This window comes from Camellia sinensis, chromosome 8 (genome assembly GCF_055761805.1).
Source record: "Camellia sinensis isolate YWXY chromosome 8, ASM5576180v1, whole genome shotgun sequence".
Lineage (NCBI taxonomy): Eukaryota > Viridiplantae > Streptophyta > Magnoliopsida > Ericales > Theaceae > Camellia > Camellia sinensis.
Genome location: NC_138968.1, coordinates 51,556,028 through 51,580,346, shown reverse-complemented (window position 1 = coordinate 51,580,346; position 24,319 = coordinate 51,556,028). Strand labels below are relative to the sequence as shown.

Sequence of the window (24,319 nt, the reverse complement as noted above, 5' to 3'; positions counted from 1 at the left end):
AAATCCTAGATGTGAAAGCTCTATGGTTTTTAGACAGTCTTTGATAGGAGAGGTAATTTGCAATAGGATGTTTAATGCAATTTCGGACACCTTTCCTTATTGCTATAGGAACATCAAGGTCGGAAATAGAAGGAATAGGATTACCTAAAATTTCGATGCCAGAACTCGGGTGGACATTCGGGTCATTATTCCTCAGATGAAACCGCTTCCTAGTATAAACCTGAAGCTCAGGATTTAGATCATTTTGTAGTACTTCTCCCCCTAAACAAGAATCTTCTTGACTAGGCACCATAGAACTTGGTTCTCCTAAGTGATCATTATCAGACAGATGTGGTTTTTGTGTAGGATAAATGACATTGGGGAGCGGGATAGAAATATCCCAAAAACGGTCTTTTACTCCACTTGTCTCCCCCTGAAGAGAAGTGTTGGGGAAATAGGATTTTGTTTCCACAAATGACACATCCATACTCACATGAAATTTCTTGGTTTGAGGATCGAAACACTTATACCCCTTTTTGTTTGAGGAATAACCCAAAAAAACACATTTTATAGCACGGGGGTCAAGTTCTGAACGAAGTTGACTAGGAACATGAACATAGGCAGTACATCCAAAAACTTTGGCGGGTAAATCAGAAAACAACTTCGTGTCAGGAAAAAAAGTTTTGAGACAATCGAAAGGTGTTTTGTATGTTAACACCTTTGTAGGCATCCTGTTTATCAAATAAGAGGCTGTTAAAATTGCTTCACCCCATAAATATTTAGGAACATGCATGTAAAACATTATAGCACGTGCTACTTCAAGTAGATGTTTATTTTTTCGTTCTGCAATGCCATTTTGTTGAGGGGTATCCCGACATGTAGATTGATGAAAAATCCCCTTTTTTTCCAAAAACTCACCCAACTGCTCATTGAAATATTCTGTTCCATTATCAGAATGTAAAATACCAATTTTGGTTTGAAATTGGTTTTCAATCATATTGTAAAAATTTGTGAATAAATTTTTCACGTCAGATTTTTTATTCATCAAATAAATCCAACATAAGCGGGTATGGTCATCAATAAATGTAACAAACCATCTTTTACCAGAAAGAGTAGTGATTTTAGAAGGGCCCCAAACATCACTATGAATCAAATAAAAAGGTTTGGAAGCCTGGTAAGGTTTTGGCAAATAAGTAGAGCGATGAAATTTTACAAAAATGCAACTTTCACAATGAAAAGAAGAACAATCAATCCCTTTAAATAATTCTGGAAATAAATGTTTCAGATAAAGAAAACTAGGATGTCCTAGCCTATAGTGCCATAGCATTATTTTTTCTCGAACAGAGATTGAACTAGTACTATTAAAGCTCTGAGCTTTTTTATTACTAACAGGTACTTCATCAAAGTAGTAAAGACCTTCAAGCATTCTAGCACGCCCAACCATCATACCGAGTTCTGGTCCTGAAATTCACAATGGGATTCAAAAAAGTGTAACACGACAATTAGAATCCTTAGATAGTTTACTGACAGACAAAAGGTTACAGGCTAAGTTGGGGACGTGAAGAACAGCATTGAGATTAATTTTCTCAGTTAGTTTAATAAATCATTTTCCTGCAATAGGTGAAAAACTACCATCGGCTATTCTGATTTTGTCATGACCAGAACAAGGGAAATAGGTACTAAATAAATGGGAAAAACTAGTCATGTGATCGGAGGCACCGGAATCTATGATCCACGGAGAGAAGTTTAGGCAAGAGAAGGCTTTAGGATTTCTACCTGTTTGTGCCAACAAAACACTAGGAGTACCGGATGAGGAGTTGGATTTTATCAGCTTTAAGAGTTGATCAATCTGCTCTTTGTTGAAGGGACCTGAATTGGCTTCATTAGCGGTAGGAAAGCCACGATTCTTCTCTCCTTGTTTGCTGCTTTTCCAGTTGACAGGTTTGCCATGGATCTTCCAACACGTTTCGCGTGTATGGCGAGGCTTGTTGCAAAAATCACACCAGACCCGTGGCTTATCATCAAATCTGCGCTGGTAATTTGCAGCCTTGTTGGCCGCAGCATCGCTAATTAAAGCAGAAATTTCAATTGATTCACCAGTACCTTTTTTCTTAAGCATGACGCTCCTTCGGCTCTCTTCCCTTCTGACTTCGGCAAATACTTCGCCAATGGATGGGAGAGGAGGTCTGCCAATAATTCTTCCTCGCACTTCATCGAACTCAATGTTGAGGCCGGCAAGAAACTTGTAAATACGGCTGTCTTCCACAGTTTTCTTGTGGTGGTTGCAGTCGTCAACCGATTTCCATTCGTATGTGTTGAAGATGTCAAGATCCTGCCACAACCTTTTCAACGAATTGAAATATTTGGTGACGGAATCATCTCCTTGACGAATCTCTCCCAACTTCAAAGTTAATTCGAAAACTTGAGATTGATTTCCTAGGTCAGAATACATCTGACTAACATTATCCCACAATTCTTGTGCAGTAGGATAGCACATGTAATTAGAGCTTATATCCTCCTCCATGGAATTGACCAACCATGTCATAACCATGGAGTTTTCAGCGTCCCAACTGTCGAACAGCGGATCATTAACAGCAGGAGCCTTCTTGTCACCAGTGATGTAACCGATCTTTCCTTGCCCACGGATATACATCCGGACAGATTGTGACCAGCGGAGAAAATTATCACCATTTAGGCGGATGGTGGTGATTTGGACAGAGTGAGAGTTGGACGTTTTCACCGGAATGGCAGCGGCAGGGGTTGAAGTAGTTTCGGACGTGACTTCCGACATGGCTATGACGGTTTTAGGGCTGCTGTGTTTTTTGTAGCTCTGATACCAACTTAGAAAATATGAGGAAGAAGAACTCCGAAAATATGAGGAAGAAGGAATATATTTCTGTTATATTCAAAACTTCTTATTTTACAAGACCAAATGACACTCCTTATATAAGAGATATTACAAACATCATTATAACCCATTATATGCCACTTACATATTATATATTACCACTATCTACCACTATCATATTATATACATGCCACTATCTACCACCAACATCACTATCATATTCTATACATGCCACTAGCTACCACCAACACCACTATCATATTCTATACATGCCACTATCTACCACCAACACCACTATCATATGCCACTATCTTATTATATGCATTAACACAAATTTCCAGCAGGAAGGCTGATGGTTCTCTTCCTAGAACAATGCTGCGTTTCATGATATGGGTTTTAGGAAATCCTTCACAAGCAATCCTAGCCACAGATTGAAGATTTGGTGTTTTATTGTGTGATCTACTCACAAGTAGTAGGTTACAACCTACCAATTATTAAACACTATAAAACAAAATTAACTTTATATCATTTGCAAACTAGGACTTGAAATTTAAAACATACTTGCATTGAGGTTCTTTTTTGCATTTTCCATGTCCACCTTGCTTCGCCTGCTGTGAATATTTTCAAGCCTATCAATGAGTAGACTATAAGCGTAATTTCTCACACTCGGTGAATATTACTTTGCTTGTATCACTACTCTTAGACCTCCAGAAAATTAAAGACAGCAGACAAAGAGATTATGAAAATGGAAACTTTTTATTGAATACTTGAAAACTACAGAGATTACAAGAAAGATAGAGGAAAACATCTTGTTCACTTATAAGAGTCTACTTCTTGACTCTGATTTTACAAGACGTAGCCACACCCTTTTTTAGGCAAAGAGTGGACTTCAACTTCGGAATTGAAATGTATAAAATTAAAAGATAAGGTTCTTGTAACAAGACAATGAACGAACCTTTTACATTCTAATTTATTGAAATTAACAAAGTTGGTAGTAGTATCTCCATCATTTTGGTTTTATTCAACATGTGACTCCTTTGTCCTCATTTTATTCAACATGTGATTTCTTTGTCTTCATTCATCATGTGATCCACTTTGTTGTGTCTCCTTGGCTATATCCGTCATGTGAACTCTCTTTTGGGTTTTTTTTTTTTTTTTTTTTTTTCTTGGCTTCTTCTGTCTTGTGAGCCTTTTTTTGGTTTTGTTCTCCATGTGACTAGTCTGAAAGATTCCTACTTTTTTTGGCCTAATTTGTCATATGAACTTATACTTATTTTTCAGAAATGCAGTGATCCATTTCTTGCATTGATTCATAAGCAATTTGGTCTCTTATCTTGATTTTGTAGAGTTCCCAAACAGCTGTAGAGATGTTTGGTGCTTCAATTATCTCTTCTTGGAGCATCTTGAGTATCTCCTTTGCTTTGTCTTCTCCTACTATATCACTTTTTACAACCACAACCCTTTTTCCATCACAGTAGATTGTTGGTTCTGAATGATGGAGAAAAGGTTCCAATGTATTGTGGAAAAACATAAGCCTATCAATTTTGTCAATGAGAGGATCATATCCCTTCCATGATTTTTCTGCCTTTTTATAAAAGGATTTCGATTGGTTACCGGGTAAAGATACTAGATCTGATAGGGTTGATAAAACTAAGTTTTAGTTCTTTCAACCAAAGTAGACATGATTTGTGCCATGATAAGTTTTGGACTTGCTTTTATAACTGTGATAGCATATTTAACTATTGTTGGAAATTCATTTAAGAGCTAAAAATCTTCTCTATCCATTTCCACAAAATCAACAATTGCAAGTTCAATCCAGTGTATATTAATTTTATCCACTGATAACTTACGACTTGGCCAGCCATAATCCCAATTTAAGGATTCAGTTAAGGATGGCATACAAAGGAATTCTTTGTATTCATCTTGTTGTTTGACAATTTGTTTAATTTTTTCAGCAAGCTCTTTTGGAAAAATATGTTTCTATTTCTTTCAAAACAGAAATTCTTTTTTCCCTTTCTTTCATCATTTTTTCATCATTGTGGATGATTTTAAACTTATTTTCTAGAAATCCAACATAATCAATAAGAGAACTGATAACTCTATGCGCATCTTTTCGTTTGTTGTTGCGCAGAGCAAATCAAAAATCTTTGCAACGCTTGCGACTTTTTAGTGCTAGTCCAGGATTGTAAATGGTTTTTCAATTATGGTAGGAGTTTCCACTATATCCATTTCTTCGAGTTCGAAGGTTAACTCATTTTTTCGCTCCTTTGATGATTCTCCAACAAAGAATCCTTTTGAAGTTTTTGGTTTAAAATTCGGATTGTTTCTCTTTGTTGTCACAGTTTCAGGCGTACGCTTTTTGTTAGCTGAATAATTTTTTAAATCCTTCCACTAATAGTTTTTAGCTTTATGACCTGCTTTGTTGCAGTTCCAACAAAGTAACATGGGTTTCTTCCCTTTGTCCGTTGAAGTTGTGATTTCTTGCACTATAAAACTTAATTCCCTGGTTAGAGAATCTGCGATGGAATTTTTTTCAGAAGAAATATATTCAATATCAAAACTAAAATAATGAAACCACTGCTACCATCTATGCAGTCTTCCTTGACTAACATCTCTTAAATCTTTTTTCGAAAAAAAATTAAAACACTATTATCTGTTCTGATAAGGAAATGTTCAGAAACTAAGAAATTATAAAAAGATTTTATACCATTTTTTATAGCAAGAAATTATTTTTCATATATGTGGTATCTAGTTTCAAAGATATCTGTTCTTTAGATTTATTAGGAGGTACTGATTTTAATAATGCTCCCCAATTATTTTTAGAGGCATCTGCTTCTAAGATTAATTTATCTCCTCGATGAAGTAGACTTAACTTGGGAAGATTTTTTACTATCTTCTTTATATTAGATATTTTTTTAGTATCTTCTAGATTCTGACTCCAATTTCTCTTCTAAAGTTTTTTGCTTAATGGGCTTACTAATTCAGATAAGTTTGGAATAAACTTTCTGGCATAGTTAATTATTTTCAAAAATCGTTGAAGTTGTTTGACATTGCCTATCTCTTCAGAAAACTCCGTGACATTTTTAGAGATATGGGGCTTTTTTGGTTTGTATCTCAAAATACAATTTTTGAGAAATTTTTTTAAAAATTTTGTTTGGTTTAAATTTTTTGAATTTTCTTTTTCAAAATCACTCTCTCTACTACACATCAATCAATCACTTTTTCTCTCTCTCCTCTCTCCTTCTCAATCACTTTTTTTTTTCACACACATCTACTCAACTACAATAAAATATCAAATCATTCCAAATTTCAAAACTCTAAAACTATTTTCAAAATATACAACCAAACAAACCAAAAAAAAATTCTGAAATCTCTTCCCAAAATGTTTTTAAAAAATTTATTTCAAAACACAAAACCAAACACACCCATGATCTTGAAGCACAACTTTTTTGTTGTCATCCATTACTAATCCCAAAATTTTTATGGAATTCTTTTTCCATTCAATTTTCTTTTCAGATAGCACTAATCCATGTTCTATGAATTCTTGAGCTATTTTTTGGAGATGATTTCGATGTTCTTCTCTCGGAAAAGACTAAAATATCCACATATACCATACAATATTCTTCATGTTTTCAAAAAATATTATCCATTTTTCTTTGAAATATAGGTGGAGCTTGTTTTAAGCCAAATGGTAAAACCAATTACTCATAATGTCCTTGCGGACCACTAAAAGCAATTAAAGGAATAGAATTTTCCTCTATTCGAATTTGCCAATAGCCACTTTTAAAAATCAAATTTAGAAAAGAAATTGGCTCATTGAATATTATTTATCAAAACATCTTTGTTCGGTCATTTATAACCGTCTTTTATGGTTTTCTTGTTTAAAGCTCTATAATCTATTACCATACGAGCTTTTCCTCTTAATTTTTTTTGTATGGTTCATTACCATAAATGTAGGACTGAAATGAGGACTTTTATTAGGTTGTATTAACCTTGGTATTAATAAATCAGGAATTTGTTTTTCGAATTCCTTATTCATTTCAATACTATGTCTAATGGGTTTTACATTGATTATATAGTTTGGATCCTCAAGTACTATTTTTTCCCCACGGCTTGTCGGTTTTCCATAGTTTAAGTAGGTTATCACTAAAATTATTTTTTAGCATTTTCTTAATACTATCTAACTTCGAATATTTTTTCCTTATTTTTCCTTGATAGTGATTTGTGATATTATTGATCGATTGTTCATCTTCTTATTCACTATCATTTTCATATTCATTATTAGTTATAGTGTCATTATTTTATTTTTTGGACAAATAAACAAATCTTATTAGAAAGCATCAAGATGATGCAAAGAAATACAAGATGCCATCCTCACTTAGGGGAAACCAAAATAAACGAAGCTAACTAATTACATCATCTAGAAAATCCAAAAAAACAAATATATCTGGATCAACCTTCCTCTCCAATCAACTATACATAACAACTAGCAGACGATTTTGTAACCAAGCAACCCCATGAGCAACGTCTAAGAAAGTGCATCGATTTCGCTCCAACCAAACAAGCCACATCAAACAAAATAGTGCCAACAACCAAACCTGCCGACCCAAACCTAGCGCCCCTCCATGCCCAAAGCATATCCAACACCCCCCTCGGTTGAACCCAAACAATCCCAAAAAGAGAACAAATGAAACCCTAAAACTGGGAAGCCACTAAACAATGAAGAAACAAATGATCCACCGACTCAGCAGCAGCACAACACATGCAGCACCGATTCACTAAAACATGACCACGCCGCATTAAGTTGTCCAAAGTAAGATTCCGCCCTAAAGCGGCCGTCCACATAAAGAAGACCACCTTAGACGGAACACCCGGTAGCCAAACACTGTGCCAAGGAAAAGCAACACCACTATCCCCCACTAAACCCCTATAAAAAATGCAATTGTAAACCGCCCTTTGCCCCCACCCCACTCCATGCCATAACATCTCGTCCCACCCCAGTAATTCCCAACCCATTTAAGACACCTCACAATTCCACCAACTGAGCAACCTCCCAATCATGCACCGCACACCGTAACTGAATATTCCACACCACCATATCCCCACCCCCTAAATAAGAAGCCACCGTCGTTTCCTGATCAACCACAATATTAAAAATCAACGGAAAACGGGCCGCCAAAGATTTCCCCCCACACCACCTCTCGGTCCAAAACTGCATCCTCAACCCATCTCCCATCCTAAACCTTACCCACCTCCAAAACTCTTCCCCTCCCCAACCAAATCCCTCTCCAAAGCCCACACCCATTCGTGGTGATCACATCTCCCGAGATCCAATTCCCCCTCCCCATCCCATACTTAGAAGCCACCACCGGTCGCCAGAATCTGTCCTCCTCCACGGCAAACCGCCACAACCATTTCCCTAATAGAGCTCTATTAAAAATCACCAACCTCCTCACCCCCAACCCCCTTGCCTGCTTAGATTGACAAATCTGCCCCCACTCAACCAGATGATACCTAAATTCATCACCACCACTACCCCACAAAAAATTCCTCTGAAGCTTCTCCAACCGTTGCGCCATCGATACTGGAATAACTTGGATGGACATAAAGTTGGTTGTAATGTGCTCAATACACTCTTAATCAACGTCATCTTCAAATAGTTGTTGTCAAGTTTTTTCTTGGTCGTTTTGGTTGTCTATTGTTTTTAGCTCACCATGCTAGGTGTTACAGGGTCAATTTTTGTTTCAAATTTCCAACCTGTAATGGCACTAAGTTGGGCACTTAGTCTCAGCCAAATATGAACACACACACACACAGTGTTATAACAAGTAAGAGAATAGGCAGCAAGCGATTACAGGAAAAACTCTCAACCTTTATTAATTGCACCAACAATACAAAGGATGTCTATGGAAACTCTTACCAACACTTAGTTAATTTTCGAGTTCCATGGCTTATGCCTAAATAGGCTTACAATCAGTTACAAACTTACAACCAGCATTACAAGGAAAGCATGCCAAGTGGCATGGCTGTTGACACCCCCAACTGCCTAGTGACTTAGGATCATTTCTGGGACATAACTGCTAGTAACTGCTGCTAACTCCCTGCCTTGATTCCAGATGTCCAGACTTGCCTTGTCTTTTGCTCAACATGGGTAACTGCTGCCAGACAAGCATAACTGCCTTGAACTGCCCATGTTGTTTGCCTTCTCAGTCAGCCACGAATTTGGTTGTCTTGGCCCCCATACCAAGTTTTGCCTACTGAATGCTTTGAACCCCCAAGTATGTTGCAGCCCACATTCGGGTCATGTTAATGCCTTGCATTTGTGCCACTGCTGCCCATACTTTGGCCAAGGGTCCTGTGTTGCTGCCTCAGCACTTTATCAATGTTTCACCTTGCTGTTTTGGCATGCCACCATCATGCCGTGGTCTTGGTTGGACATTGGTGCAAGGTGCTGCCAATGCGAACCATGCAGCCTTCACGTAGAAGGTGCTAACACTAGGCTACGTAGAGAGGTTGAATAGGTGTCAAGAAATTTGGTTGCATAATTTCAACAGGATTAAAACCAAATTTATATTTTTGAGATGCATATTTGAGCAATGGAATTCCATGCATCATTTTAAGAACAATATATGATTGATCTTGAAGAAAATGTCTATTTTCGTCTTGTTTCAAAAATGCATTTCGAACTAAAAAATCACCATTTAAAAATGGGAATTGAATTATTCGTTTTGATGACAAATTCCTTTCTATTAGAATAACAGGAACATGATAACTTTCATATTCCATAGTTACAGATTGACCGTTAGCCAATTATAATGCAATTGGATTTTTAGATAAAACTCATTTGTCTGGAGGTAAAATTCCAGGTTTTGCCAAACAATATGAAGCACCAGTGTCAACTAATGCATCAATAGTGCAAGGATGATAGCTCAGAAAGTTAAACAATAATTCAACATATGAATTTGTAGTGGCTAACTTCTACAATTTTTTCAAAAATTTCACGAGATTTTTAACTCCTATCTTCAGTTATGTTTTTGATTATTTCTTTGACTCCTTTTTGGAGTTCTTCACCGGATAATCCTCTTTCCATTAATTTTGTATTTATAGTAATGGAAAGATTATCTATAAACCATTTTTAGGTTTTGGTGTTCTTCGATCGATATTTTTTATGAAGATTTATTTGAAATAGGGATACTTGTTATTTTGTACCCTATTATTTCTTCATATGAACTTCTTTGTATACTAGATTCTTCTATTATAACCTTATCTTTATTTTTTGTTCTTTCTAGGCTACTTGTAGAGCTAGATCTAGTAAGAAGATCACTTTTTGATTTTCGTCTAGGTTCTAGATAAACACCCCCTTTGTTTTCTCGAATTGTTAAATTTTTGAGGTTTTTTCGATCTGAAGTTTCTCCAAGAATCCATTTCTTAGGCCATGATAGTTGTTTTATATTAACCTTTTTAGATTGAAAATTCCGAGTGTGGGCACTCGTTTTTTTTTAATACCTTGATTTGAGGTACAGGTTTACCACTCTATACATAAGCCTATAATTAATAGCAATGTTTTTGCTTTTTGCATTAAGGTTTTTCATACCTTGAGTTTTTATTTTCAATCCTAATGCTCAATTAAAATTAAGACCTTCCAATGCCAAGAAATAGTTTGGTTTGATAGTGAACCAAATTGGTCTGTTATACAAATTACTTTGAATTCCTCTGATTAAGGTTTTTTCAAAGCTATGCCATCTATTATCCATGACATAGGTTAACACTGGAATGTCTTTTCCACCTAAAAATAAAGGACACATACTAATTTGTGTAAGTCCTAAATGAATGTAATTATATTTTTGACTACGATATTGTTTGAATGATACTAAGTTTGAGGGTCTCACAAAGCCTTTTAAGAAAAGTCTTGTAAAGTCTAATAAGAAAAACTTAACTTTAACTATGAATTTATTAACTTGGGCTTAAGTTTGCTATTTAAGAAAACTGAAGGGATTAGAATGTTTGTCTTGTGTTATGCCCTTACCACACTAGATAATTATCAAGATTCTTTTTGATAGTTTTCCTGAAAATGATTTGTGAAGCCTAGTCTTTTTGCTCTTCCTAATCCCTCTCTCTCTCATTTGATACATTGGAGGGACAAAAGGGGGAATACAGGAGAGTATGAGGGTGACTTGAGAGTGGTGGTTGATGAAGGTGACCAATTCAAATGTCGTTATAGAAATCTCCCACTTCCTGTATAACCATACAGATTCTGGAACTCAAAACTTACAAATGTTACATGGACTCGGGTACGGATGTCGGGTGCGGGTATGTATCTAGAGGTCGGACTCATCAAATCATAAATTTAAGGATACGCGGACTCGGCAAAAAAATGTCATATTTTTATATTTTTAATCTAATATGTGAGATAAAATGGTATTATATTTAACTTATAGTGTCAAAATGACATTTATAGCAATTATATAACAATATATACATATAATAATAGTGTTATATACAATTATATATGAAGTATCCGTTGAAAAGTATCCGACACATATCCCATACCCTTGTCCGAGTGTCGGGTGTCCGACACGGGTATTTGATTTAATTTGAAGAGTCCATGTAACATTACAATTAAATTACACAATAACACCACATTAAAACTAACATCATAACACATAAAGTCAACCACCGGGTATAAAGAGTGAGAGTGTGCAACTCCAACCCAAGCCAGAACGGAAAGTAGTTTATGCCCACCAATACAGTAAGTCATGTAGGGAATTAACTCAACCAAAGTCTAAGATGAATAAATGCACAAACATGATATTGCTACAACAATAACTAAAGTTCAAATTAACTATATACATATATAATTCATGTATGTACACATAGAGGAAGGGACATGCACATCTACAGTCCATATACATATATATTTATTATATACATACACGCAGATGCCCTTTCCACTAAATCATATGTTATTAATTCTTGATTTGATTCTAAAATTCAAATTACTCAAATCTGATAGCCCTTGTTCAAGTTCGCTAAACATAGGCTCTAGCTATGGTGAATAATTCTCTTTAGTGCAAACATGGCTCTAGCTATGGTGAATAATTCTCTTTAGTGCAAACATGGGTTGGCCAAAAACAAATTATGATTTGTAATTGCAATTGGATGGTGGGGGGTGGCAGAGGAGGTGGCTGGTGCCTAGTGGGAGGGGTGGTTAAGTTAGGGTTAGGATTTTGACATGGGTTAGTGGAAGAATATGAAGTTAAGGGTAATATTGTATTTTTGCATTAGAATTCAATTTTGACTCAATTTTTTTCTTTTCAACTCTTACACTAGTGTGACTCAATTTCTGTCAATTTGGATAGAATATAATGGTTGCACTTGTTTAGCCATACAAACCACGGCCCGGAATAGGCTCACTTCTATGCCAGATCATGGATTTATCGTTCTTAGTGCAATTGCTTTATTGTAAATTCGCTCATTGCATACTATGCACATTTTGTTTCCCCCAAATCCCCTTTGTCTACTTGCATCCCCTACCAATGGGAGGAACAGGAAATGCTGTGTAGTGAACCTGATGCAATCATGCATATAGTTAATATTGGGTTTAAAAAATTATCAATTGTGCCATAGCTTTCTATTGGTGAATGAATTCACCTAGCTAAAATCTATTTTCTTCATGTTGCTTTGTTTTTTTCCCCCCCTAGGATAAGGAGGCAGATGCTGAAAATTATGTACCAAAACGAAGAAAAAGACGTGAACGGGCAAAAGAAGCGAAGCAAATTTCAAGACTTCAGGTTTTGTGCTATTCTTTGTTAAAGAGCAAAAGTAAGCTTGTTAAAAAAGATGTAATATTATTAATTGATGTCTTACAAGATTGATTAATTACAATTCCTATACAATCTATATATAGAAGAAAATGTGGTAGTAGGTGTAGTGGAGGTGATAGTGGGTTAGGTGAAGTGGAGTGTGTGGTGAAGTGGAGGTAGGTGAAGTGGAGTGTGTAGTGGAGTAGGTGAAGGTAAAGATGGGAAATTCTAACAGCCCCCCGCAAACTCAAGGAGGAGAGAAACTAACCAACTTGAGTTTGGAGAGAGTAACAAAACAAGAAAATACATAAAAATAAAAAAGGATAGGAGACACTGTATGGTCATGTCAGACCGTTGGTGAAGACACTGTATGGGGTGTCATAACGTTGTAGAGGACACTGTATGGTGGTGTCAGACCGATGTAGAAGACAGTTTATGGGGTCATGTCGGACCGTTGTAGAAGACAGTTTATGGGGTCATGTCGGACCGTTGGAGAAGACAGTTTATGGGGTCATGTCGGACCGTTGTAGAAGACAGTTTATGGAGTCTTGTCGGACCCTTGTAGAAACTAACCGGAATCTATGTCGGGACAGTTTACAGAGTCTTGTCGGACCCATAAAGGAGCTAACCGGAATCAATGTCGGGACAGTTTACAGAGTCTTGTCGGACCCTTAAAAAATGCACCCTCAAAAGGTGTGCCCAAGTTTTCAAAAGGCGTGCCATCAAAAGGCGTGCCCAATCCATAAAAAGGTGTGCCGGACATGATGATGGCGAGGCACGTGGGCGCCTTGGCTTTCGTGCCCGTTTGTCGGCTGGTGGCAAGAGGCGCGCGATGCGCGTGGCTGCCTCGGCTATTTAACCATGACAGAGCCTGAGGCCGAGGCAGAAGCAAAAAAACTGCGAAATCCTCTGTAAAACTCTTCGTTGTGCTGAGAGAGAGAGGCTGTAACACCCTGTTGCCCAGAAAAATGGCCTCGTCCTCGTCTTCCCGTGGACTGCTCACCCTCTTTCCCGACCTCAACGAGTCAACGAGAGAGAGAACTGGTGCGGTGGCACTGGAACCTCAACCAAACACCGCTGGGTATACTCCGTTGAACTTTCCGATGCGGTCTGTGGAGCAAAGAATGGCAGTGCTGTCGGATGTGGAGGCCAATCAGTATACTTTGAAGGTATGTGTGGAAAGTATGACGGCGGTCACAAACCTGTCGAACCGGCTGCAGAGTAGGACAAATGAGGTGCAGCATTTAAATTCCCAGCTGGCTCTGCTCCAACGCATGTATAAGGATGCGCGAGCAGAGATAAGCGTGCTAAGGGCAGAAAACAAGGAGCTGAAGCGGAAGGCCACCGTGATGTTCCGATTTGGAGGTCCTCCATATGCTGCAGTGGAGGAGTATGGGGGAGTGAACGTGCTCAGTGGACAAGGAAACACGGAGACCGGACTGGCACGGGACACCCAAGATAAAAGTAAGAAGAAGAGACCTGCAGTAGAATAGAGAAGGGAAAAGAAAAAATCCCATTGTGGGTGTGGTTGTTTGGTTTGTATTTTTTTTTTTTTTTTTTTTTTTTTTTTTTTTTTTTGTGGGTAAAATGATGATCGGGGTGAGGCCCGATATGAATAAAATGAGTTTGCAGTTCGTCTTCTTCCTCCGTGTTTGTTTGTTTGGTTTTTTTTTTTTTTTTTTTTTTTTTTTTTTTTTTTAATAAAATAAATAAATAAATAACATAAAAGAAAAAAAAGAAAGTGGAGCAACGGGTGAGGTGCAAAAGGTAATGATAAGTGTTTGTGAGTGGAGAATAAAGAAAAGAAAAGAAAGGGGTTGTGTGGCACTCTTTTTGTTTATTTTTATTTATTTATTTATTTATTTATTTATTTTTTTGATTCTGGAAAAGCATGCTGTGTCCCCCACCATCCAAACACTGAGCTAAACTAATGGTTTTATGAGGCATTAGTTTAATATATAGATATAGTAAAATAAAAAAAAAAATGTGGGAAATAACGTGGGTGGTGTGTGGGTGATTATTAGAGAGAGAAGAAGGCCCCCCTGTTTGGTTTTTTTTTTTTTTTTTTTTTACTTTTCTTCTTTATTCTTCCGCAAGAGAGAAGCCTCGGCAGAGAGGCGGCTGTTAGAAAGAGAACTTGAGTGCGAACTGGCGGTGCGAAGGAACGCAGAGGGCGGCGCAGTATAGCGAGAAGGCGCATGTTTGGCAGGCAAAGGCGAGGAAGTTGGAGGAGACAGCGGCGTCGGAGCCGAGGTCGGCGGAGGTGGCTGCCGCGATGGGCAAGACCCGACTGGAAGAGCCGGGACTGTGAAGTTCTTGCATCTGTCTAAGAATGATTTTTATGGCGAAATACCATCCCAGCTTGCTGGGTCTCTGTGCTCGAGCTCGAATGGTCTGGTGGAGTTGGATCTTTCTTTCAACAATTTGTCTGGCTTGTGAAAGAACAGAAGCACTATACGGATCTCTGCTGTCGAGTATACTCCCAGAGAGCAATGGCACCACTGACATGAACATTGAGCGACCTAACAACTCCCAACTGAGGGATTTCAATACAGGCATCCAGAATATGGATTATCTCCGCTGGTATACCCTCCTTCTCACGGCCCAGAACCAGGACCGTCTTTTTAGGGAAGATATACTGGTCAAGAGGTATACTGTTTGCAGTTTGCTCCAAACCCAAGATAGAAAAACCCTCTCTCTTCTTTTTCTGTAAGAAAACTTTCAGATTACTTACTGGGACTTCCACAACGGGAACCCACTTGTCAGCTGTCACACTGATAAGTTGGAACTGCTTGTCATTTACTATATTTGCATCCGCAACAGCTAAACCAGCCGCTTTAAACACCTCACATGTTTGTGCTAGTCCAGCAAGGTTGGGTATACGATCAAGTAGAGATGCCACAAGGATGAACTGCTGTCGATTTCCTCTTATCTTTTCCATAGCTACACTTCTTGAATGCAACAACTCATCAAACAGCTGATCTTCCTTTTCCATTTGAGGTTCTTCGAGATTTGGAGTCTGAAATGATGAATAAGAGCGGTGATTGGAGAGGAGGTATGTGTTGAGGTCCGGCGGGCGGCCAAGGCGAGACTGCCGCCCGCCGGTGAAGCAAAATTACTAGCTTCTTAACCTTGCTCTGATACCATGTTAAAAAAGATGTAATATTATTAATTGATGTCTTACAAGATTGATTAATTACAATTCCTATACAATCTATATATAGAAGAAAATGTGATAGTAGGTGTAGTGGAGGTGATAGTGGGTTAGGTGAAGTGGAGTGTGTGGTGAAGTGGAGGTAGGTGAAGTGGAGTGTGTAGTGGAGTAGGTGAAGGTAAAGATGGGAAATTCTAACAAAGCTTTTAACTATGTTGCTTTATTTGCCTAACATCTACTACTATTCTGAACAGAAATTTACTGCTGCCATGTGGAGGCTGCTTCTATTTGTTACCCTTGTGTTGGCTCTGATTGCAGCAACATATTATGGTTACAAAGGTCTGTTGTGGCTCTCTGATTGGATGAATGAAGTAGAAGTGCAAAGACAAAGAAGAAGATACCCTTGAATCTGATCAAAATCTCAAACTATTTTATACTTGAGTTGGAGTTGGGAGTTGTTTGACATGAAGTTAGTACATTAAACCCTTATAGAAAGTGGTCCCTTACCAAAAAAATTTCTATCTTGTTTTATATTATATTATTTATTTTATTTCTAGCTGGGCCTGTTGTGATTACTCACCATACATGTTCTGGAAGAAGTTTGAAAAATTGGCGTGGACTTTGAATTTTGAATTTCCCAGTCTCCATTGAAAGCATTGTGTTTTTGACTTTTGTATCAAATAATGGTTTCGTTATTGAGAAAGGTTATTATTGTGATTTTGATGGTTTAGACTTCTGTAGAGTCATGTAAGAGGTCAATAAAGATTAGTTTGCTGAGACAATACCGCTCGTGTAGTTTATTAGTAGAAGAATGTTTCATTTAGTAACCCTTTTTAAAGGACTTTAATTATAAAAGTAGATTGGATTATTAGAAATTATATTAGCGTACACCTGAATACAAGGTGTGAATAATATGGAGTTGAATTTCATCCAATGACAGTTTTTATGCTGTGCTTGTGTATGTGTCCTCGTTAGAAACTTTTGTTTAGGGAAAGATAAGACCATATTCATCATAATTACGTTGTAATTAATGGCCGAGTCAGAAAATTAACACGCGCAACTATCAATCATAACCCCATAAACTTTTCTCCCATAATCTACAACATTTAAGATAATAAGTCATTTGGCATAAAAAATTACAACCCATTCTAACCACACAAAATTAGTACACCACTAATAAACATAAATAAATAGCTCAAGGAAATTAAATTACTTAACAAACAGAGCACAAATCCAAATCCAATAAATAGCTCTTTAAAAGTACACATTTTAAAACACATAATTTTAGCACAAAATCAACAGTAATTGGAAGCCTTATTTTGTATTTGAGAGAGAGGTCAGAGAGGCGGTTACCTACTATTAGAAATAGGCTATAAAAAGGAGTTTTTAGCCAAGTCAATATTTTAAGTGGCTAAATAGCACAGGTCAATTTCTAAGAAAAATGAAAATGCTAGGGGCTTTTAAATGATTTAGAGTGGACATGAGTACAATTTAGGGTGGGCAAAATAACAAGATTTTCATATATATATATATAGGTAAAAATGTAATTTTTGCAAAATTTAGGATGGACACGTGTCTCTTTTGGTTCTTATATAACTCCACCACTGCTTGTAATTATAAATGCAACAATGATTCATCCCACTAATTTGGGAGCACTAATTGACCACTAATGATGTGAAAATTCAAAAAAAGAAAAAGAAAAAAAAAAACTTAAGACCAAAACATCACATTAATAAGTGGGACCCACCAATTAGTGCTCTCCTAGTGCTCTTAAATTAGTGGTCTTAAACATTTTTCTTATAAATGTGATAAATTAAAGAATTAACATTTCATTTGAATTGACGGGTTTAGTGAGAAAAAAAAAAAAATTAAATTAGAGAAATGGAGGTTTTTCATTACTTATTTGGATGATTAATGAGAAATGAAAAGAAATAGTAAGAAAGTCAAATCACACCAAGCTTAAACTTTGTTTCTCACAAAAAATGGTGTGATTTGGTGAGAAATCAAAATTATTCTTTTAATTCATAATTCATGAAAATAAAATTGTGAGAAATCACAATAATTTTTTTTTCTTAAAAAATTCTAATCATTTTTTTTTTTCTTCCCTTTTCTTTTCTCATCTGTTAAATCTAAACGGAGTGTAGGATAGATGTTTGGCTAGCTCAAGGTTAAGTCGCTGGGCTTCCTTTTTCTTTTATTTTTATTTTTTATTACGAATGAAAAAACATTATTAACCAATTCTAATTCTTATATTAAAATTGTTCATGTCCATCTTCTAGATCATAATCTCCAATTGCAATTTTGTCTGAACCTTTCTGTGTTTCACATCTTTATAGGAATATGTCGTTTCTTTGGTTAAGTTGGATGCAAAGTCACCTATTTAAAATAAATAAATAAAAATTGAGAAAATGTTAAACTAAATTAAAAGTCTTATGATAAATTCAAGAAAAAATCAGTGAAAATGTACCTGTATAGGTATATGACATCAAGTCAAATGATTGATCTGTTTTGGTTTTAAGGACATAATTAATAAAATACATTGGTGAGAAGTATAAATTATTATTTTCAAAGAAAGTTATCATCGCTGAAAACATCTTCCGCAATTGGTGGCCGCAGTCGACAAATAAGTGAATACGTGGATAGATAGATATAGGGATAATATAATTTTTTAATTATTATTGTTCTTATGAATAAATAAAAATAAAGTTTGGAACGTTTTAAATTTAGACTATTGAACTAAGTACCCTAAATTTAATCCATTATTATTTTTTCAGAAAGGGTGATAATATCCCACACCAAAATTGTTGTTATTGGGGAATAAAAATATATCAAAATACACAACTGTAAAAGAAAATTTTATGACACAAACATTTTGGTGCATTGTATAAATAATATATATATATAAAAGAAAAATTAGATGATGGAAAATGGGGTAGAGGTATGCTTGCAGCTCTTTGACAAAAGAGGGGTGAGTTGTTATTCCATGCATGTGCAATGTTGGGATCAAGCTTTTGTGTACATATATTTTTATGAAACATCATAATAAATATGGGAACCCCAAAGAGGGAGGGAGAGAGCGAGGGTGGTGGAGGTGGGTCACCGGCCCACTCATAAACCCCACCTTTTCTGGAGCTATCACCATTTAATTTTTATGAATTTATTGTCCATTATTATTGAATTATTATTTTTTTATTTTTTAAATTGAGATGTAAATAATTATTATTTAAACCTTGGAGGCACCGCTTAATTTATTGAAATTAAATAAAGAGGCTGTCACTCGTGCCCATTTTATATAATGAACATCAATAGTTGGAATCTCATATCTGGACCCTACACGTGTCAATTTCAAGATAAATTATTAGTTCCTGAATATTATGAAATAGTGTCCCTACAATACTTCCAAACTAATGTGAAAAATTTGACAAGTCATCTTTTAGATTGTTAAAGAGAGAATAATTCACTTAAATTGTGTTTGGTTCATAAATTTGGATAAAAATTTAAAAAAAGAATGAGAAAAGTTAGGCAAAATTTGAACGATATATAACATTTTATACTTTTATACACTTTTTCTCTTTTCTTTTCCTTTCTGAATCTTTACCTCCGTCACATAAAAAATTAACATAAAATTCTTACATAAATTAATATTTTATGATTTCTCAATTGTTAAAAATATTACATAAATAATGATACATAATATAAATGTTTCCACCCTCCATTTTTTTTTTCTTCCCATGCTGGGCATTACTTAATTGACCATATTTTTATTGACAATTCAAAGTCCGATTCCTTCATCTAATTCAGCCTAACCTGCATTGCTTTAATAGATAAGCATATCTATCAAGAGAGCTTGGACCACAGTGGTTGGTGTGACTTGTTTCATACCTATGGGCTCAACTCAACTTTGTCAATTACCAAGAGATGACCCATCTAGATGATCCCTCCGTTTGGTAATAGTTTAAAAAAAATTCAAAATTTAATTTAAAAAAAAAAATAGTTTCTTAGAGCTTGTTTGAACTAAAGAGATAAATAAGTTAAAAATCTAAGCTTATTTTATATTAAAATGCCACACATTGTCAAAGCTACCAAAATAAAAGAAAGGATAAATTATGAGTTAGTCCTATGTGATAGACTCAATTATCTATAAATTCTGTACATTTTTTTGATGTGTCAATAAATTTTAAAATATTTATTTTGTTCTAATACTTTTTGGTGATATTGATAACTAAAAAAAATAATAAAACTTCTAAGTAAATAAGTTTAGTTAATGGAACCAACCCATAAGTCCCCCACAAAGAAATTCACCTAGAGCTTAGTAATAAAGCATTTGTATTCTATGCAAAAAGTTATAAGTTCGACTTTCACTCTCTCGTGCCCCTTTTGTCTCTCCTTTCTTACTCCTCAAGTTGGATATACATAATTGTTTCATGATTTTTTTTTAAATAAAAAAAAAAAAAACCTTTCCTACTCCTTAAGTTGGATATATATAATTGTTTCATAATTTATTATATATATATATATATATATATAAAGAAGAAAAAAGCTAAAACAAACATTTGAAAACTAATGGTCTGTTTGGTTGAGAGAATTTGAGGAGAGATTTTGCAAGGGAAAGGGAAAAGGTGTGTGAAGCTATGTAAAATATATACTATATTTTATTCGCATTTCACCTACCTTTTCCATTTCTTTTTTCAAATTCCTCTCCAAATCCCCCAACCAAATACAACATAAAGGGACCTCACAGAAGTGATCATGCCATAAACTATTTATTTTTCTTTAGTAATCAAAATATTAACGGTAATGATATTATTATTGTATGATCCATGAGTGGGATTGAGTCGATTTTATCTTCATTTAACTTTTCACTCTCAACTCTTCGAAAACCTACTCCCATTAATATAATCCAATTAAGTTAAAAGCATTAAAGTCTAGTCTTTTTCTTCTAAACTACAAATTCCAAAACGACTTTATATTCTTTTAATTTTAAATTAAAATAATTAAATTACCAAAAAAAAAAAAAAAATTGGTGTTCCACTCTCAACTCATGGTAGAGACGTACTCCATGTTAGCATGCCTAAAAAACAAATCCAAAATAAAGTTACTATCATATCGCCCGCCGTCGCCTTTACGAAACCAAGACCAGTCAAAAGTGTACTTTGAATCATTCTCTACGACTACTTCCGACCAATTCATACTCACTCAAATACCCAAATACCAATACAATAATACATCTCTACGCCTGCACTATTACTCAAACATGTCTGCTCTCTCTCTTTCTCTCACTTTCTTTCTGTGCCTATGCATCTGAATCTATTATATACTACAAAGTTCTATTTTAGAGAGAGAGCTTTACACATACAAAAATGATGAAGAGAAAATGGAATCAATTCCTTCAAAAAAAATAACAATAAATCAGGTAATGCTTCTTGTGGCTGTCAGTGTTCACAAAATCCTACACTACAGCTCAATGTTAGATCAACCCCCGGTACTCTTTACACTCTAAAAAAATATATATATCCAAATAAAAAAACAAAAATAAAAAAAATAAAAATAAAAAATCAGTAACTTAAAACTAATGGCAGAAGAGTTTTTATAACAATTGAATCGATTGAACCCCCAAGATATCCAAGGTTGAATTTTCTCGTAAATTTGAAACCTTTTTGTCTACTAGAATGATATCTAGTCTCGTGTGCTATTCTGGCGCATCAATTTAGTGTTTTTTTTTTTTTGTGTGGATGGAGAGTGGAATTTATTCTGAAACAATGGAGATTGGACCACTAGAGATGCTGCCATGGCTGTCATCACATAGAGCCAATGCTCGCTCCAAATTAGCAACAATGTCAGTCATAGTCGGTCTATCTTTCCCCTCCAAATTCACACAATGCATCGCTGAGTACGCCACCAGCTCCACCGCCTCCGCCTCATTTGGCTCAAGTGGCCCTACCCTTTGGTCCAAAATCTTCCCTATCTCGCCCGCCATAATCACCGGCACTGCAAAATCCACCACACTAATGGGTGCTCCTCCACTTTCACCACTCTTAAATATGGCTCTTTTTCCAGTTAAAAGTTCAAGCAATACCACTCCAAGTCCATACACATCACTCTTTGCTGTTAGAACATTTAAGCCATAGTACTCTGGATCAATATATCCAACTGTCCCAGCTGCTTTCATTGGCCTGTAATCTTGATCAGACTCGGGACCCATCAATGATAATCCAAAATCAGATACTCTTGCAGTCCAATTTGCATCCAGCAAAATGTTTGACGACTTGATGTCGCGATGAATGATCGGTGGAACTGCATAGTTGTGAAGGTACTCGATCCCACGAGCTGCGTCTAATGAGATTTTGATCCTCATTTTCCAAGAATTCAACACACTGCAACTCTTCTCCACATTGTTCTTGTCATGTAAATGATCATACAAAGCTCCATTCTTCATGTACTCGTAAACCAAGAGCCTCTCATCCCTCTCTTCGCAATAACCAACAAGCCTCACCAAGTGTTTGTGATGTAGTCTTGACAAAAACGCCAATTCTGATTCAAAAGCACTCTCTTTCTCTTGAAACTTCTTTGTCTTCGCACCTGTCTCTCCCCTTTTAATGGCGACTTCGCGACCATCCCACAATTTCCCCTGGTAAACAATCCCAAAGCTGCCTGCACCGAGCTTGTTTTCGAGCGAGAAGTTGTTGGTGGCCGCAGCCAGGTCTAAAAACGAAAACTCCTCTGCTCTGTCGGCGTGTTTAGAGGAGGTTCCGCTTCTCTGCCGCCTCATCGCTCTCGAACCCTGTCGCCTAAGAGTCGAACACCTGGAAGGTGGGCTGTTGTTTGATGCTTGCCCATTATTTGAATTAGACACAGTAATTGTTGGTTGCACAGAATTGTGAATTCTTTTGTTCCCACAACAAACACCAGTCCACAAGCAGTAAATGATGGTGCAGATACCTGAAAAGGCCCCAACTGATCCAACTATGGCAAAAGCTAACAAACCCTTTGTCAAACCCTTGGAGGGTGGTGATGGAGTGGGAGTGACTGTTGGTGGTGGTGTCACTGTTGGTGGTGAAGTTGGTGGCATTGAAATGTTTATGCCACAAGGTCTACATATGTTACCAGAACCAGAACAAAGTGTTTGAGACTGAGGGTATATACCACAATCACTACATGTAGATTGAACACAAGGCCCTGGAAGTATCTTTGGCAATGGAAGTTCAACCCCTGAAGATGAATTGCTAGGCCAACCAGGTCCCCAACAAATTATGGAAAAATTACTTGTAGTCAATCCACAAGTGAAATCCAACCCTGCAACAATTGATTCGAAGGAAACACCCTCTATCAAATTGCTCGAAAACGCTCCGTCGCGGCCATGGCAAACCACCGAGTTGTTTGATTTCCGAATGGCGCAACTGTGATTGGTCCCAAGAGCAAAACCAGAGTACTCGTGTGCTGAATTGGATGGAAAAGCCAATTGTCCAGAGTCATTGTTACCTTTACAGACCACAAACCCAGTTAGATTCAATCCACAGGCCTGACTGCCTCCAACAACAATATCTGACATAGACACATTGGCATATTGAGTTTCAATAAGAGTCGCCATTGCTGAATCGCTTCCCCAACAGGTGACCCTGCTGGAATTCTTCAAAACTCCGCACGAAAACCCTAACCCAGATGAGATTGACCGAAATTGATCAGACCCATCTGGCAATTGGGTTGAGATTTTTGTCTCTCCTCTCCAGCACCGAACGTTTTGAGTACCGTTCGTCAGAGCACAAATTTGATCCTCCCCGAAAGTGAGGTCTTGTAATAGCACAGAATCGTTGTAGTAAACCCTTTTGGGGACGAAGCTAGGGTTCCAGCAGAGAAGGCTGAAGCCGCCGGACCTCACGCCGCAGAAATTGTCTTGGCCGCCGGCGATGTAGTCGAAGGAGATATTGGGTAGGATGTTGATGAGTTGGTTGTTTTGCCAGCATTGGATTCGCTGGTTCTGCTGTTCGGCGACGATGCCGCAGACGGTGGCGGAGCCGTAGACGATGGCGAACGTGGAGGCCGAGCCGCCGAGGCCATGGACTGGAACTATCGAAGATGTGACGACGATGAGGGCGATGATTACGGCAGCGGCGAAGACTGTCGTCATGTGATGGAAATGGAGTGGGAATTAAGGGGGATGAAGATGTGTTGGGTGGTTCTGGTCCCCTTCATTGGCGTAAACGGAGAGAGAGAAAAGGAAAGTCTAGAGAGAGAACCAAACCACGATTTTCCATTCATGGGGGTGAATATATATGTATAACATATATCTATCTATTGAAAAGGCCATGTTGAACTGAACATTGGGCCACTTTGCTAAGTTAGATAAAAGTTAATTTTTAATTTTTTTTAAATTTTTTTTAAATTATATTATTATTTTATATTTTTTACATTTAAAAAATTTTAAAAATTAATTTTTAACCAACTTTTTCATATCTATCCATTGTCTAGCAGGGTGAATGTTAGGTGGACCCACAGTTATAAAAAAATAGCATGTACTTACCCTCGTGGATGGAAAAA

At 36.7% G+C, this 24,319-nt stretch overlaps 2 protein-coding genes and 1 pseudogene across 3 annotated transcripts in view; 1 reads left to right on the top strand and 2 right to left on the bottom strand.

Annotated features, from left to right (window-relative positions):
- LOC114261131 (NF-X1-type zinc finger protein NFXL2) overlaps positions 1-16,501 on the top strand; it is a 42,046-nt gene extending 25,545 nt beyond the window's left edge. Inside the window, exons 12-13 of the mRNA XM_082882616.1 lie at positions 12,529-12,618; positions 16,039-16,501. Coding sequence (XP_082738742.1) covers positions 12,529-12,618; positions 16,039-16,191 — 243 coding nt within the window. The 3' untranslated portion in view covers positions 16,192-16,501. The remainder of the gene's footprint in view (positions 1-12,528; positions 12,619-16,038) is intronic.
- LOC145796927 (uncharacterized) lies at positions 14,282-15,998 on the bottom strand (annotated as a pseudogene). Its single transcript, XR_014337670.1, has one exon. The product of XR_014337670.1 is annotated as an uncharacterized LOC145796927 (transcript).
- Positions 16,502-21,148: 4,647 nt separating the features above from the next.
- Positions 21,149-24,055, bottom strand: LOC114261160 (putative serine/threonine-protein kinase-like protein CCR3). The gene has a single exon (XM_028201371.2). It carries the CDS (start codon positions 23,907-23,909, stop codon positions 21,531-21,533), a length of 2,379 nt encoding a protein of 792 aa, XP_028057172.2. The 5' UTR covers positions 23,910-24,055; the 3' UTR covers positions 21,149-21,530.
- Between the last annotated feature and the right edge of the window lie 264 nt (positions 24,056-24,319).

Bases quoted from the DNA above. Each gene is read 5' to 3' on its own strand.
- LOC114261160 (XM_028201371.2), bottom strand. From the start codon at position 23,909: ATGACGACAGTCTTCGCCGCTGCCGTAATCATCGCCCTCATCGTCGTC.